At 41.9% G+C, this 17,263-nt stretch overlaps 2 protein-coding genes and 1 non-coding gene across 8 annotated transcripts; 1 reads left to right on the top strand and 2 right to left on the bottom strand.

Moving 5' to 3' along the window:
• Nucleotides 1-94: 94 nt before the first annotated feature.
• On the top strand, nucleotides 95-5,828 carry LOC120693330 (C2 domain-containing protein At1g53590-like). 3 transcript variants are annotated; one of them, XM_039976750.1, is made up of 12 exons: nucleotides 95-369; nucleotides 1,331-1,405; nucleotides 1,570-1,710; nucleotides 1,886-1,981; nucleotides 2,060-2,191; nucleotides 2,936-3,088; nucleotides 3,180-3,221; nucleotides 3,348-3,396; nucleotides 3,742-3,837; nucleotides 3,908-4,091; nucleotides 4,309-4,429; nucleotides 4,663-5,828. In XM_039976750.1, exons 1-12 carry the CDS (start codon nucleotides 244-246, stop codon nucleotides 5,482-5,484), a joined length of 2,037 nt encoding a protein of 678 aa, XP_039832684.1. In that variant the 5' UTR covers nucleotides 95-243; the 3' UTR covers nucleotides 5,485-5,828. The 3 variants fall into 3 exon arrangements, with proteins under 3 accessions (XP_039832684.1, XP_039832685.1, XP_039832686.1); XM_039976751.1 differs by lacking the exon at nucleotides 95-369 and adding an exon at nucleotides 480-618 and having other exon boundaries at nucleotides 4,663-5,779; XM_039976752.1 differs by lacking the exon at nucleotides 95-369 and having other exon boundaries at nucleotides 1,586-1,710; nucleotides 4,663-5,779.
• A 408-nt stretch (nucleotides 5,829-6,236) lies between these two features.
• Nucleotides 6,237-13,385, bottom strand: LOC120693329 (leucine--tRNA ligase, cytoplasmic-like). Of its 4 annotated transcripts, none has more exons than XM_039976748.1 (3): nucleotides 12,965-13,385; nucleotides 8,654-11,937; nucleotides 6,237-6,638 (listed from the first exon to the last, which is right to left on the bottom strand). In XM_039976748.1, the coding sequence occupies exon 2, from the start codon at nucleotides 11,931-11,933 to the stop codon at nucleotides 8,655-8,657; it is 3,279 nt and encodes a 1,092-aa protein (XP_039832682.1). In that variant the 5' UTR covers nucleotides 11,934-11,937; nucleotides 12,965-13,385; the 3' UTR covers nucleotides 6,237-6,638; nucleotide 8,654. The 4 variants fall into 4 exon arrangements, with proteins under 4 accessions (XP_039832682.1, XP_039832680.1, XP_039832681.1 ...); XM_039976746.1 differs by lacking the exon at nucleotides 12,965-13,385 and adding an exon at nucleotides 12,022-12,041; XM_039976747.1 differs by lacking the exon at nucleotides 6,237-6,638 and adding an exon at nucleotides 6,976-7,324.
• A 2,015-nt stretch (nucleotides 13,386-15,400) lies between these two features.
• TRNAI-UAU lies at nucleotides 15,401-15,474 on the bottom strand. The gene has a single exon. It is a non-coding gene; the product is annotated as a tRNA-Ile (tRNA).
• Between the last annotated feature and the right edge of the window lie 1,789 nt (nucleotides 15,475-17,263).

Here is a 17,263-nt window from a genome sequence, read left to right as displayed (position 1 = left end):
CCTGACAACAATTTCTTCTTCTTCCAGGAGAATCTGACAACAACAATTATCTCAGTCGGCCCCCTGTCCCTATCACTAATCAATTTCACTCCCTCTCTACCTCCTTCCGCTCGCCGTCCGCCAGCTGCCGTGGCGGGTCGCCTTCCAGATTCACACCACGCCCCGCCACCGGTCAACTTCCTTTTCATCTTCCTCGCCCAGCTCGGCAGCTCGCACCCCGCTGGCACCGACCGGAGGACGCGAATGGACGCCGCCGAGGTTCCTCTCGTTTACCACATCGGCCTCGTGCTGGCCGCGCTCTGGGCCGCCGGCGCCCTCGGCATCCGCCACTCCCTCCTCTTCCTCCTGGCCTTCCTCTACCTCTACATGGTGGGTACTACTTCCGATCCCCCTCAAAAGATTCGCCTTTCTCATTCCCCTCCCCTCCCTTCTTGCAAGAACCGGACCACACCGCACGGCGATTCTTGTCTTTTGCATTTTCTCACTTTCATCTGTCTCTGTCACAGAATCCATTCACACCTTTTGCGATTCATGTAACTCAATTCCAGCAAATACCTATAGATCGAGCACACATGCTATCTGATCGAGACTTGCTTTTTCTTCACTCCGCTTTCAGTGGTATGATCTTCTGGATGATTTTTTGCAGTTCACAATTTTCCTAGAAAGTTCGAACCCAGAGACATGAAGTTGTTGCTTTCCTATGCTATCATTGACTGATTATTAGCCACCTTGCCACTGTATCTTTATGGTATAACGTGAAATTTTCCATCTCTTCATCAACACCGACTGCAAGCTGCTTCAATTTTTTTCGGACCAGACTGTTTCTTTTTCCCTGTTTATTTACTTCCTCATCTTGTCGTTGCACTTAGGGCAGTCCCAATGCAGACTCCACTCATAGAGTCAAAGCCTCAAAGACTATCACAAGAAACTATACTTTCCAATGCAAAGTGTGTTACTTTGGTTTATATGGCCCACTTGTCTCTCTCACATTCATTCTTGTTTTGCGTGAAAACTTGGAGTCTAAATAAGACTTGGAGTCTTGATTTCTCTCTCTTCCATAAATATACTGCCACATCAGCAAAACACAATAAATAGGAGACTTAGACCCCATGGTAGAATTTGGGTTGGGACTGCCCTTACCGTACGTCTAGCGTATTTCCCATTCCAAGTTCTACCTTTCTGGATAAATTAACTTTCGAAGCCTTTCAGGTCATGATCTAATTGTTTGTACGAAACATGCTCGATGTGCAATTAGGTCATTATCAGATAAATTGGTTAATAACCTTAAAAAAGATAAATTGGTTAATGAAAATGCTCCTTCTTGTTGTAGGTAAATGCTCGGTGTGCGATGAGACTGCGAAAGAGGATACAACATGAGGAGATGAAATCTGCCTACCAACGAAGAGTATTCACCTTTTTCTGTGATCCAATCCAAGATTTTCACTTGTTAAATGATTCAAGGATAAACCTGGTTGACTAGGCTGCCAATTTCGTTTTCTCCTTTTTGTTTCCATTTTGATGACTGTTCTCGCTTGTGCACATTCAGCTCATATTGTTTTTATCTATCAGCTCCTTTCTGATGCAGAGTCAGTACGGTGGTTAAACCATGCAATCGACAAGATGTGGCCTATCTGTATGGAGAAGATCGTTTCACAACTTCTACGGCCCATCATACCGTGGTTCTTGGATAAGTTCAAACCTTGGACAGTTGTACAGTTTCCTTCTTGTATCTTGATTTTCTAATTCATGTGCTCTATTTTGTGACATTTTACGTGATACTGCCACTTTAACTATGCTTATTTTAAGCATTTCACATTTAATTTCTTCAATTAGGCATTACCATCTGTCGATACCAGATAGCTCACTTGATCTGGTTATTTTACAGAGCAAAGCAAGTGTTCAGGAGCTTTACATGGGTAGGAATCCACCAATGTTTACCTCCGTGAGAGTTTTACCTGAGACATCAGATGATGACCATTTGGTATGTATCACTGTCGTTTGATCTGAGTATTTTTAGGCAATTAACAACAATCTGCACCATTCCAATGCACTTATCCAGGTTCTTGAGCTGGGAATGAATTTCCTTTCCGCTGAAGATACGAGTGTTGTACTTGCTATGCAGCTGCATAAGAGTGTGGGACTTGGAATGACTGCAAACATGCATTTAACTAGCATGCATGTCGAGGGAAAGGTAAGTTAACCCGCACATAGGAAGAGTGATGCTTCAGAAAACATGTGATTCACTTGATGGTGAAAGAAAGGAAATGACTTGCTTTGGTTGTTTGAAGTTCTCTATTATCCTTATGGACCTTGCTCAAAATTCGAAATAAATTCATATAGTTTTCCTTACCTTGATGAAGCAACTACTAATACTTATGCACCTTAAAGTGATACGTAAAAAGATTACACCTGTTGTAACTTTAATGCAACCCTAAGGAAATTAATAAAAGTTTTCTGGTCATTGGTCAACAATGGGTGGGATTGAAGACCATATCAACAAGTGTTCCATCTTGCAAATAGGGCATATCTTGCCTAGGCAATTTTTTTGAAATGATTCCCTTATTCCCATGTCTTCCGGCTACTTTATTTCACGTTCTATTTCACTACCCACTGGGGGTTCTTTTTACCTTTCCCTCACAGTACTACTTCGCTATCCGTCACCCAGGAGTATTTAACCTTGCAAGGTGGTCCTTGCTGATTCACACAGGATTCCATGTGCCCCATGCTACTCATATTCTTCTATTTTTTATGACAAATGGGAGATCTCACATATGTATAAATACGTTAAGCAATATTGTAAAAGTATACAGATTTCCTCTATGGTAAAACAGATGAGTGAAAAGTATAGTTTAAAATTTGTAAGAGCCTCATTAGATAAAATTTCTTCCTTAAATGTATTATTACCTTGTACTCAGCTAAGAATATGTTTTTGCAGATTTTAGTTGGTGTGAAGTTTGTTCGGAGCTGGCCATTTCTTGGCCGCGTAAGACTTTGCTTTGTGGAGCCACCTTATTTTCAGATGACTGTGAAACCACTCATTAATCATGGACTTGATGTCACTGAGTTTCCAGGAATTTCAGGATGGCTGGTACGATTGTCCTGTGTTATAATCTTTCATACAATACAGTTGGGATTCTGTTTCTTACTGATCACTCAGCCTCCTGGATTTGTTTTACCAGGATAAGTTGATGGATACTGCATTTGGGCAGACATTAGTTGAGGTCAGATTTTTATAACTAACTTTTTAAATTTATTTTGCTTCTTTCAAAAGCTTTCTCAGGGCAACCTTTTGAAGGTTGTCTGCTGTGTATTTTTTTTTCTTACTGAGGTATATTTTCTTCTGCCAGCCCAATATGATTGTCATCAATGTTGAAAAGTTTGCATCTACTCCTTCAGGTAGGAAGCAACTTTATTTCTGCTTGTGTTTCAGAATATCCTATCAGTCCTGGTAAAAAAATCACTAGAGTTTCTGAAATCCTACTGCAGAGGTACAGTTAATGTTAGCTGTGGACAGTTAATGCTAGAATTTGCTATGCCCCTTTAATTTATGTACATATGGGCTATTCTGTAGTTAAACAAATTTTGTAGTTCATTGGCCTATGGTCTATTCTGCTACAGAAAACGATTATGACCAACATCATCAAGAGGAATAATAAATTAATAGTTCCCTTTCTATGATGGTTAACTTTCAGTCCATTTCTGTTATCTTATATATTGTACCAATGTCTTTGCATTCTACAGAAAATAACTGGTTCAGCATTGAGGAGAGGCCTCCTATTGCATATGTGAAGCTTGAGATTCTAGAAGGAACCGACATGAAGCCATCTGATATAAATGGTGAGAATAACCTGTAACAACTTCTGTGTTACTCTTCATTAGTTAAGACATCTCATGTTCTATTGCACAGGACTAGCGGACCCTTATGTGAAAGGTCGTCTTGGTCCTTTCAAATTCCAAACACAGATACAGAGGAAAACACTATCCCCTAAGTGGTTTGAAGAATTCAAAATACCAATCACATCATGGGAGGCATCAAATGAACTTTTCATGGAAGTTCGTGATAAGGACCCCATGTTTGATGACTTGCTTGGGTATGTTCTGTTTTCTGAGCTCATGCTGCTGCTAATAATGCCTTGACCAGGAAATCTATAGGATAACGCTTCTACTGTCTTATTAACCTGGTTTCTTGACTCAATGGACTTGCGTTGAACATAACAATCTGTCACTATTGTTTTGTAATGATCTGATATATTTGATAATTTTCAGAAATGAGATAGAAAAATATGTTGCATTTTGTTTTTTTTACAGAGAATGTACCATTGATTTACATGAGCTGAGAGGTGGACAAAGACATGACAAGTGGATATCATTGAATAATGTCAAGAAAGGAAGGATTCACTTGGCGGTAACAGTTGAAGATGTATCTGAGGTTAGTTGCAACATTCTCTCTCCTTTCATTTTTGCCATGATTTTCAACATCGTTTTAGTGGGCATTGATGAGGTGACAGGGTTAAACCAAAGTGGTTGGTGATTCTAGTTGCTACTCTTCTTTGAAATTATCTTGTAAAAATAACTTGATGAGCTAGGCAGTATACGGCATGTTCAAACCTGAGCTGTAAAGGTCACTCCTGGACTCAATTCTAGTTGTGTTTGCATCTGCAGGACAAAAATGTATCATGTTTGGACGAATCATTGAGGATAGCTGATGCTGAACTACCAGTATCAACCTCAGTCGACAGCGCATTGGATGCTGGTGAACTGCCTGAAGAAAAGAAAGTCTTAATGGATGAAGTGGAGCACATAAACATTGATGGACAAGAACAACCCGGAGGTATATATGTCCATCGCCCTGGCACTGGGGTTCCAAAGACATGGGAATCCCGGAAAGGGCGAGCACGTAGCCCAGACACGCAGATTTACCAAGAGGTTGACAAGTCGAAGGAAATCCCCGCACCAAAAGGTAGTGGGCAAGGGGGTCTGTTTAACCTAGGCTCCTTTTTCCGGAAGAACTCAAAGAAGGGGAGTCTAAATCCCAGCCTTCCTACTACTCCGGGTTCTCAGAGTGTGACAGAGCTTGATCCAAAGCTCCCCAAAACACCACGTCCCAACCTAAAGGAGCTTGGTGAGAAGCGGACATCAATAAAGCTCGTAGTGAACGAAGAAGCAAGCCCACCAAGCAAGGTGGGAGATGCAGATAACTCAACAGAAGATGTAGCAAAAGTTATCGAAAAAAATGCAGGCGAACCAGGCAGATCACTAACGAGCACATTAAGCAGGGGTGTTTCCAGGAAGAGAGCGGAGGATAAGCTATCAGAAATCCCGGAGCAGATTGAAGCCCATGGATCTGAGTCGGTGACTGAAGAACATACGCCCATTGAAGGTCAACCAATAGAAATACAGGGCCATCAGACAACGGAACATGGCAAGGGTGATGGCGCTGAAGAAGATGCGTTGGGAGCAAAGGTTGCTACTCAGGCCTTATAAAGATTGCAATTTTGCAAGATCATCAGTTTTGTTGTGATCTTGCTGGTGATTTGGTTCACATGCGGCCTTCTTTGTTGTTCATAGACCCAAGGAATGTCAATCTTAGAAAGCCTTGTTTTGTTGTTCATATTTGTGAAGAAAAAATGGCTGTAAAATATTACTCCGCACTAACAAATAGCAGCGTGCTGTGCAGTGAGAGACGCTCGAGTTGTAAGTTAGTAGCTCTGTTTGAGAAACTTCTGTACATTTCTGGCATTTTATTGTAAATCATAACTTTTTATGTTCTTCTCCATCATGTAATCTCTTTGCCAATAACTTCAAAAAAATATACATATTTTTGGATACTGTCTCCAAGATTTTTACGTTGCAAGTACACCACATCACACGTTCAGTTCAGGCAACCGTAGAAATTATTACATAGATTAACGTGTCACAGCTAATCAACCATTCGACTTTTTTTAGACGGACCAATAGACTATAAGATAGACATAGGATCCCAAAATAGGTAATAAAAAAGCTGAGTACTTAAAGAAAACAGGGCAAAGTAATATAATATACTCCGCCAGTCCTAAACTATTAGCCGTTTTAGCTTTTGTGCATAGTTTTTGTTATGCATCTAGATATATATTATGTCTAGTTGTATACTAAAATCTATGTATCTAAAAAACTAAAACAACTAATAATTTAAAATGGAGGGAGTACCATATTAAAAACCTAAAATGATTCAGAAATGAGCTCTGTAATCTCTAATCTCAAACAAAATTGGTGTTATACATAAAAATAAGCTTCATCCACTGCTGTAAGAGCATCTCCAAGAGCTCATGTATTTTGTTAGCTAAATTTGAAGATTGTAGGCCTTTTGTAAAAATAGAAAAGCACCTAATTCTATAAGATAGTCCAAGAGACTAGGTAAAATGTGATGGCTATATTCAAAACTAGATCCACGTCATTCAATTCCCTTATTCTCTTCCGATTCCACCATGATCAATCAGCTCTTGATGCCCTAGATGTTTAGTGCCGCTGCCCTGACTGGCGGCGCTGCCCCTGGACGTGATTGGCACGACCCCTTGAAGCTGCACCGCCTGGACGTGGCCAAGACCCTCGGCGACGGCGCCTGGAACTTGTTTCTTCAGTCAAAAGCTACCTCTGATCAACTGCAATATGGAGAATGTGAAGATCCTACCAACTCTGAATGTTGCTCAGAGACGGGTCAATTTTTCTGCTTGCTGGCTAAATCGAATTGTTGATCCTTTGATTTTAATGAACTTCCTTGCCAAAGAATAATACATGGAAACAAAGATGTGCCTTTCAGCGAGTAGTATTTGTGCAAGTGCTATCCAGTCTATGCTGCTTCATATCTAGGAAAGATATGTGAAAAGGGGGGTATTTGTGCTTGTGTTGGCAATCATGGGCTATCTGAAACAGAGCATGCAGATTTCAGAGTTCAAATGACAGAAACAAACAGGTTTTCACCAGGTACACAGGTTCAAATGACAGAAACAAGCATGTTTTCACCAGGCACACAGGTCCAAATGATAGAAACAAGCATGTTTTCACCAGGCATATCATCTTGAATTGGTGCATACAGACATCTTGAATGCAGAATAAACATCTTGAATGCAGGACCATGATCTTGACAGAAACAGTACAATCACAAGACACACATGCACACAGATTCTTTTGACAGAAACAATTTATCACCTCCAGTCTTGATTCTTGACCATTGTGCTGGTTACAACCATAGCTTAAAACAGTTTGATGACCGATAAAGGTAAACAACAATAGACTGAACTTAAACCTGAACTAAACAGTTTCATAACTGACCCTGAACCCATAACACCTGCCATGACAACAACAGAAATAATCAGATTTCGTATTTAAATTAATCAAAAATGATCCTACGAACTACACAGCAAGCAACTATTGGAACTGAAATAATAGATGTCAATGGCTCAACTAGTCATTCCTGGTCAGACATGCTTTGTTTTGCCTGACAATAGCCTGAATAGATTGCATTTTCAACACAACCGAAAATGAAATGGTTCAGTGCACTTGTGTGGAAATGGAGTAGACTATTTCAGACCTTATCACAGCGGTCCTATCAAATTGAAAAGATTATATTCCGAGAGGCCCCAGGATCCACAAAGCAAATAACATTACACGTCAAGAATGCAGTAGAGTTTATGAATCAAGGATCAGCAAATACTAGTCAGATCCAACCAATATGCCAATTGATATCTCATATCAGTAGAAACCTGCTGCATAAGAATCAAACTATAAAACTGGGGTGCCCCAAATCTGTCCACCTACATTTAGGGAATCTGATCTCACTATCCTGACAACTATAAATAAATGGTTCAGTAAGAAAAAAAACCTATGACCTGCCTCCATTGTACTACTCAATTGCTACTAATATATATGCATTACATTGTTAACCTATGCACCTGCACTTGAACCTTCATGTTCACAACATGAAGTCTAAACCAGAGAAAAGGTAAAATGCTCTAACTGTTGCCCTTATCTATTTTTGTTGTCCACAAGCCCTCATAATTGTCAATGCGCGCAGAGCTTAAAAAGTGGCATACTGATCATCCAGTAATTTAAGTAAAGTCAACAGCTTTGTAAATAGCACCAATGAGTACACAATGTTTGGACTGATTAAAATCTGTATGCTTTTTGGCTTTGGAAGTCTAAATTATTGCGGCAGTTAACAAAACTGATTATCCTCTTTCAGTGCATATTTGACTTGAGATTTATATTAAATTCATTATGCAGAAATACAATGTGACAGATTCACTAAAAGCAGAACAAAGGCATCAATATTCTTGGTTAGCAGCTGATTCCAGCATGTGTAACACCAAGTCCCCAACTTGGCAACTGAACAAACCAGAACTGTGAAAATGCATAAACAGCCTATGAAGGCATAAATTAACTGTTCACTTTAACAGTACAATGCTAAATTCAAGTGATGCAAAAATAGGTTTACCTGCTAAGTGCAAACTGCTAACCAGAATTGTGAAAACGCCTAAATAGGCCTATGAAGGCATAAATGAATTGTTCATTTTAATAGTACCACAGCTAGCTAAAACTAATGGAGCATAGCAGTAACACATTAAGTTGTATCATTACATCAAATTCTAGGGCAAATAGAATATCACAGTTGCTTCACCTTAATTTTGGGCTTCAAATTCCTGCTTGCTCATGAAGATTGCAACTGGCTCGCCAGGAGACGGCGGGTTCTGGTTTAGTAGAGACGCATACTTGCCAGCTTTAGAACGGGCAGCTTCATCAGATGCTGACAACACCTCTACATGCTCAAGGCCCAATTGCCTTCTGATCAGCTCCAGGTTCTCCTGTAGAACATCTGTTTCACCAAAAGGAAGCTTCAACTCCAAAGCCTGAGGTCCAACCTCCTTAGCCTCGTCTTTCTTGAACCTGATGAAAGGCATGCACAGCTTCTGAACTTGTTTGAAGTTTGCTTCCTGACCAATGGAACAGTTCTTCAGAGCTTCTATAATCTCCTGGTCTGGTGCAAAGGAATGTGCTTGACTGTCGAATTTAGACTGGAGCACCTTCAAGCATTGCTCTTTCCAGCCATAGAAGTGCTCGTTCACATATATAAGACCAATGCTCATCTTGTTCTCTGTCGGAGGAGCAGGTTGAGCTCCCTTCTTGGGTTTCTTGGAACCAGATTCTTGCTTCTGAAGCAGCTTCCTCATTAAAACTATAGAATCTTGCAGGTACTTGTTTGCAATTCTTAGAGTAGGGTCTGGGGTGTCTGCCACTGGCCACCCAGCTTTAATTGCAAAGCCTTCTTTCCTCAGGATCTTTTGCCACACATGCTCTGCGTAATGTGGACAGATGGGGGTGATAAGCCTCGTCTGGACATCCATAAATTGCCAAAGTAAATCACGGTTCATGCCTGCCGCTCCACAGGAGAGTCTGTATTCATCTCTAGCCAGCTGCAGGTCATAGAATCCAGACTTCAGTGCATCTCGGAACATGAAGGCATTGTAGCTCTTCTCAGTTTCCTTGACTGCAATGTTTATCTCGTTGGCAAAAACGCGGTCAGCATAACTAGATGGAGGCCCAGCTCGCAGAGAAGATTCAGCAGCTACCACCTCTTCCATCCATGCAATTTCCTTTGTAAGCCTCATGATAGCAGCATTTGCGGTTTCAAAGACAAAGTTTGCATCATCCATACCATCACCAGCATCAGCAAGCGCAAACCTAGTGGCATCCGGTGAGAATTCTTCAATGGCCTGCTTGAGAGTACGGAAATTCCCTGTCGACTTGGACATCTTCTCAGAGTTGAGCATAAGATGCCCATTGCAACGGAAGCCACGGGGCCAATGGTGTTCCGGTAGAATTGCTGTATGGTTGTAAATGCAGAACGTCAGGTGGTTCTGGATAAGATCCTTACCAGAAACCCGGATATCAAAGGGATACCAGTACTCAAATTCCTGCTTCATTTTTCTCAAAAGGGTAGGAGGGATGTCACTTTTTGGTGCTGGACCATTGCAGAACACATACTCCCAGACATCATCTGTCATTTGTTCTGGCCTGATAGCAGATATCTCTTTGCCATACATATTGCCATTTTGCAGAAGATGTGCGATGGTGTAATAGGCCATATATAGGGTCGAATCTGAAAGAGATTCCACAAGGAACTGCTCATCCCATGGAATACGAGTCCCTAGACCAAAAGAACGTGAACAGGCCCACTGGTTCAGCCAGCCCAAAGTGTGCTCAAAACCATTGCGAGCCTCAGCTGAGAATGTATTCATATTTTCTAAACATTTCTCTGCCATCTGCTTCCATTCAGCCTCACCATATGTTATATACCACTGGTCTGTGAGAGCAACAACACACTCGTCACCAGATCTTGACATTACCTTCTTCTCAGGCTCGCTGTACAACACTGCAGTGCCTTCTTCCAGGAGCTTGTTCTTTATCAATGGTTTCACATCTTGAACTTTTCTGCCCTTGAACTCTCCTACAATCATAGTTCCATCAGTGAATCCTTTCAAATATGTCATCCGCTTTGCTTCGGCAAGCTTCTCCTTGTCATTCTGGCTCTTAATCTTAAGATCTAAGCACACCTTCTCAGCTGACTTGTCTCCAAATTCAGGGATATTGATTATTGGAACAACTTTGAATGGAAGAACCCACTCATCTTTCACAGCAAACTTCCCTCTCAGAGCTGGTTTTGTGACTAAATCTTGCAGCGCCATGAAATCATCTGGCGAATCACTTGGAACACTGGTCACAATACCAGTCCCTTTATCTGTTAGGATGGTCATCATAGGTAGCGCATATATGATTTCATTGAAGGCAAGAGGAGACTTCAGTGGCAAACCAATCAGATCATTTCCAGATATTTCAGCCAAGCATGTTGGCTTCTGTGGGATCCTTGATAGATTTTGATATGCGAGATTAAGTGCAGACCTTGCAGTCAGAATGAAGACATCAGTATCATTGATCTCAAAGGCCCCATACTTTCCATCAGGTAGTACCCAACAATTTGTCTGCCCATACATAGTCTCAGGTCTCAGTGTAGCTGCAGCTAAGTAAACTTTCTTCCCCTCTAAGGCCTTCAACTGGGGAGGGAAAGGTGGGATCACCTCCATTTTGATCAACACATATTCCTGTGGCAGCACACCTTCACCTGTTGCTCGATCATGATCAGCACAAGGTTGGCCATCCAATGGAGAGTAGATTGTATACCTCATATCTTTAACAACCTTGCCCATTTTCTTCAGCTTTCTCATCTGCCACCGGACAAAAGCATCATAGAACGGGTTCATATCAGTCGTTATGAATGACCGCCTCCAATCACATCCCAGGCCAAAAGCCTTAAGGTCCTCCTTCGCCAATGGAGGGAAGTATGTCAACCAGTGATATGGATCCTGGAATTTAGCAATTTCTTTATCTGACAGGCCAAAGCCCCTCATGATCTCCCATTGGAACTTCTGCACACCAGTCTTTGCAGCAGCCTTAGATTTCTTGCTCTTAAATTTATCTGGGGCAACAGCCTGGTCAGCCTGGCTATCTGCTACTTCCGAGCTGACTTCATCCTCTACAGCAGGAAACACTGGAGGATTACCATATTGCTGAATCTCCCTTGCAAGCTTATCTGCTGAGGCCTTGATAGGCATTCCAGTACAATGGAAAGCAAACGGCAAAAGGACGTTGGAACCCCGCAGTCTGTGGTACGCAGCACCGAACTCAAGCTTGGACAGTGAGAAGGCATGGCCCAAATGTAACAATCCGTTCATGTAAGGATACGGAAAGTTGCCAAAGAATTTTTCACCAGGTCCCGGACGACTATTGCCTGGTTCAGCCTCAAAAACCCGGTTCTCATCCCAGAGCTTTTGAGCCTCTGATTGAATTGTGATCAAGAAGTCTCTGCGAGCAAAGCTCTTGCCTCCATCAGGATTAGACGACATTTTCCTAACCAAACAAAAAAAATGTATCAGGGTACAAGTCACTTGGCATGGTATGATTTAACAAAGTTGTCAAAGACTAGTGGATTACATAGAATGTATACAGAAGAGCACAAAGATGCAAAAACATGCAGGGGATATTTGTTCCAAGCTGCAGTGAGACAATCAAGCATCCACTATCCACTCCAGGCAACATATGGCAGTAATATTAAAATCTTAAATGACAGAATTACATATCAGCGAAAAAAGAACTTTAGCTTGATTAAAAAAAACAGGGGCTAATAGCAGTGATTTAACTTTGCAGAAATGTCAGTACAATTTTCTTGTAAAGCCAACCTATATTCTATCGAATCTATTCTGAACTAATCAAACAAGGGTTAACAACATCACCACAAAAAGAAACATGTGTAGATATAATCCAGGTGCCCCTGGTCCAAGAAACTGTAGGTGTCTACAATCTTATAACTCTCTATATATATCATGAAGTTCATGAATCCAGCATGCAAACTTATAGCAAAACAAGTATAGCTGAGTAGCTGGCAGATCTAAACTAAGCACATAATTTGATGGAAATAAGTACAGTCTACTTGACGAAAAAAACAAAATTACCCCAGAGACGGATAGCAACTAGCAAGAGCCACTTATCGTAGCTGCACTGCATCCAGCATATCAAATTATTTGAAGTTCTATATGTGCTGATGTGCAATTCGGATTGAGAAGTGCATAAAATACATCCCCTCAAATCACAACATATGGCCAAAGTGCAGATGAGGAGGTCAGTTCCTAACAACACGAGCACCCCGGGGCGGCGGCGGACTAAGCATATGACATGGGTGCACGCTGCACACATGTACAAGCATATGACATGGGTGCACACGCTGCACACATGTACACCCAATAATTTTTGCAAACAAAATCGAAGCTAGTAGGTAATATACAGCAACTGGGTCTGATCCGAATACAAATAGCTTATATTAGGGTTTGGGGGTGCTCCGTTTCGCATAGCAGGAAGCGAAGAGAAGGGGAGCGCATACCTGGTGGGTGTTCGTCGCCAGCAAAGGGCCCGGCGAAGACCGAGTAGCGCCGCCGCTCGACCAGTCGTCGCCACCAGGAAAGGAAGACCAAGAGAGACTGAGAGAGAAGGGAACGGGGGAGAGAAACTGAGATGATGAGGGGTGAACCGTGAAAGCCTAGCCGGCACGCGCTGCTCAGTGCGGGTGGCCACAGCGATGATGCCGGCGCCCGACGGTTAAGGGGAGGCCGGGGGAGGGAAGGGACAGTAGGGGCCGCCAACCGCCGTCGAGCACGGCGGAGGGGAGCGGCGGCGGCAATGGAGGGAGGCAGTGGCCGGAGGGAGCAGCGCGCGGCGGCTGCTGGGGAGGGGAAAAACTAGGGGCTAGAATTAGGGCAACCTTCTTTTAGATGGGGGAAGGCATAGGAGGGGGGACACTATTCATCTTGTGGAGGATGGTTAAGCAAATCATTTATAAAGTCCATTAAGGCCTAGTTGATGTTGAACTAGCATTCGAAAATGTTGAACTACTATTTCGAAAATATTGAACTAGTATTTCGAAAATGTTGAAGCAGTATTTTGAAAATGTTGAATCGACATTTACTCCTCATCTTCTCCGATGCCGGCGACCGACGGCGGGCGGCGGCGGCGCAGAGCGGGGCAACGCAGGCAGCGGCTCGGAGAGCAGCAGGGCGCGCGGGTGGTGGCGGTGCATGTGGGCACAGGCGGTGGCGGGGGCGCGGGGTGAGCAGAGCTTGGCCGGCGGCGGCGGCCTGCGGGTGACGACGGCGGCGGCGCACAGGGGCTCGGGAGGAGGAGGCGTGCGGGTGGCGGCGGTGCTTGTGGGCACGGGCGGCGACGACGGCGTGGGGTGGGTGAGCAGCCCCGGGCCGGCGGCGAGGGCCCTCGGGTGAGGGCGGCGGCAGCGCACAGGGGTAGGAGAGGGGCGCGTGCGGGTGCCGGATTAGGGTTGAGGGAAGAGATGGATGGATGAGATTGGTTGTATGAATCTCAAACACTGGAAGTTATGTTGGGAAAAAACTTTCGAAAGATACATAGGTTTTGCGCATAGGAGCTGGGGGCACGGGCCCGACAGCGTTTCCATACTTGGGCTCTACCTTAGCAGGCCCGTTAAGCTAGACCTGTTCGTTCCGGTGCGCTAATGCGTGAAAATGTTACACTCTAGTACTAGTGTAATGTAATAGATTGAGACTCAAAAAATTTTAGCAAATATACAAATACTAAAGTTTGGCATTCAATTTTAGCCCCTCCAAATGGACGCGGAGCCGCACCACGCTAAGACCAACTCGATTGATGATGGCAGCGAGTTGCTGACTTTCTTTTATCGTTATCTTTTTTTTCTTATCAGTTACTAAGATCCTTAATTTTTAGCCTTGATAATTTAAGAGCCGGATTCTAAAAGAACCGGATTCTAATCTTATATAACTTTGATCTAAAAAAATTAAGGATCTAGTAGAATTGTGAAGAAATCATTAGGGACATGGCCCATTACCACCCCTACTCACATACTGCTATTTTTTAATAATAATAGCCGGATAATAAAATTGGCTCATATTCAATTTAAAAACTATCCCATTCTATTTCTTTAACATTTTAATGGGTTTTTTCTTTAAAAATCAAGTACATCATCAGCCGTATTAACTCGCACTTTCCAATTAATCACTTTTTTGAGCATCTCGTTTCCTAGTGACTTTGTATCTTCCTTCATGCATGCCTTGTTCCCCCTATATTCATCCATTGCACGAATCTTTGTATTTCTTTAGATTATAAAGCATATAGCGATCTTTTGGTTATTTGATTTGCATTAGTAAAAAACATATAATAGCTCAATATGTCAAGAGTAGGGGCAACACATCATTATACTTAGTTGTACTAAAGGGCACAAAAAATTTACCACAATTGCCTTAGAAATTTGAATTTTTTTTAAAAATAATTTAAATTACACCAATCTACAACATGCACTTGCAGTTATTACCATAGGACTCATTTGGCAATCAAATCTTAAGGTTATATATCTGTTGGTATTAGCATGAACTACAGGGCTCCAACGTGTACGTGTCTAATATACATTATTTTAAAAAAAACAAGCATTGAGGAAACTGTGAGAGGTAAAATTTCTTATATTTGGCTTATTTAGAAAATAACAAGCCTTTAGGAAATAATGGGACATAGGGAGAAAAAACATTTATTTGATGCAAGCCTTGATGAAACAATGAAATGTAAAAAGGACAATTGACATTTATGATTTATCTGATACATGTAAAATAATAATAATGGTTGGTAAAAAGGTGGAAAGAATTTATTTCATATGAGAAGTAAGGACATGTAAAGGAAAGGATATGAGAGATATAAACATAAGAACAAAATAAAGAATAAATGACATTATTAGAAGTAAACAGAAAAAATGATATGCAACAAAGAAAAAAGATCAAAATTGTGGTCCCGGCGGGGCTTGAACCCGCGACCTTCGGCTCATAAGACCAACGCTCTAACCAACTGAGCTACGGGACCAAGTTTGGCCAAATTTTATGGATAAATATTATTTATCCATTTCAATGAGCATGTTTGATTGTTTGTTTAATCTGCCTATGTACGGTCTAATAAAATGGAGACGCAAGGAAGGTCTAATATAATGATCCGATGAGCGACAGAAATGGACGGGCGAATCGAGCAGGTTGAGTCCAAGCAAGTAACGCCTCACGCTCATCCGCTGATGGGCGAGTCATCACCTTGTGATGGAAGTGAAGTCACTCGTACCCGGCGCCTGCTCCCAGTGGTGCTCGAGGTCGACGAACGTAGCCATCGTCTCTGCACTTTGCAGTTGGACACGATGCATCAAAGCTGAGCCTCAAGTATATTATGAGACCATCTCGCATTAACTCACGCCATTTAATCCCAAGTGCCTATACACACCACGCACATTTGCATTGCTAGCTTAATTGCATCCTCAGTGCACTCTGGTTATACAATTGGAGTTCTTGCTGACACAAGATCCTGTCGAACAAGAGTCGTGCTGATTATATTTTTACGGGTGCTGCTGGAAAAGCAGAATCAGCCTTTTGATCCTTTCTAGCTAGCTAACTGAATCCTACTGTCCTTATAGTGCTACATGATTGGGCATCAACTCGAGTAAGAACAAATTAAGAAGCGGGAAACAGTTTCAGTAATTAAGAGCGAAAGGAGTTTTAGCTGACTTTGTTAGATGGCTCTAATAGCACTCCTCGAGTTTGAGTTCGACTTCCATAGGAGCGAATTCCAAACTAAGATTAAAAAATCCCCCTTACTAGTCAGATAAGCTACGGTTCAGAGGATTTTCTTGGCTGGGAAGCCAAAGTCGCTTCCTCTTAATAAAAAATGGTGTGGGCCATCATACCCCCTCGGTGAGTTTTTTTACGGGGTAGAGACATAGAGTTGTTGGACTTAACTTCTTAAGCAAAAGTTTGCAAGGATCTTTTTAGAGTTTGTCACTATGTCAAGTTTAAAGTGTACATATATGAGCACCTGCTGCACTTTTCTTGTAAAAAGAGACAAAAGCTAGCAAGAATTAGGAATAGGCAGGCTATACATAGAGATAGGGTTTTGGCCCTGCGACTGCAGTAGTGCTACTACAGTACTACTACCATGTAAGAGATTATTACACAGAAAACTTGAGAAAAATGTTGGAAGAGTTAATTTTTTGAAGTTACACTTTCAGTTTATCAGAAAAGGACATTTTTTAGCAGAGTCGTTGTCTTGAATGGATGACTAGTCAAATCCTCTCAGTCCAAGAAGAAGGGTAGCCTGCCTTGCTTAGCAAGAAGAAGGTTTTCTCAGTTGACTCGGAAAAAGAAAAGTCAAAATAGACACTTTAGTCCTTCAACTTGGTCCCTTAACTTTCAAAAAATTCAACTTAGTCCCTCAATTTTTGTTTTTAGGTCAAATTTGTCCCTATACTGATGTAATGCTCAATATATCATGGGACTAATGCTAAAAAGCCATCGGTACCCTTGGCTATTTCCTCTCCTTCACAATTTGCATGTCTCGCAGTGGTGCAACAAGTTAATCAAACATGTGCATGATATTCTTATGTGATCTAGACTAAATTAAATACAAAAGATCGTTTCAACAAATACGAGAGACATCAAATCAGTGGGCAGAATAATAGATCTATTGTGACCTATTATTGATTAATGACAACTATACAATGATGGAAATAAATTGAGTATGAGAAGGAGCTAAGGGTAAAAATGACTTTTCACATCTATCTCATGGTATTATGGAGCATCACATCAATATAGGGACAAGATTGGCCTAAAAACAA

The sequence above is a fragment of the Panicum virgatum genome, chromosome 9N, assembly GCF_016808335.1.
Source record: "Panicum virgatum strain AP13 chromosome 9N, P.virgatum_v5, whole genome shotgun sequence".
Taxonomy (NCBI): domain Eukaryota; kingdom Viridiplantae; phylum Streptophyta; class Magnoliopsida; order Poales; family Poaceae; genus Panicum; species Panicum virgatum.
Note: the sequence above shows the minus strand (reverse complement) of the source record. Positions and strands in the feature narration are given on the sequence as shown.

Bases quoted from the DNA above. Each gene is read 5' to 3' on its own strand.
- LOC120693330 (XM_039976750.1), top strand. From the start codon at position 244: ATGGACGCCGCCGAGGTTCCTCTCGTTTACCACATCGGCCTCGTGCTG. The intron at 370-1,330 runs GTGGGTACTACT...TTCTTGTTGTAG, and splicing joins CCTTCCTCTACCTCTACATG to GTAAATGCTCGGTGTGCGAT. The intron at 3,222-3,347 runs GTCAGATTTTTA...TTCTTCTGCCAG, and splicing joins TTGGGCAGACATTAGTTGAG to CCCAATATGATTGTCATCAA.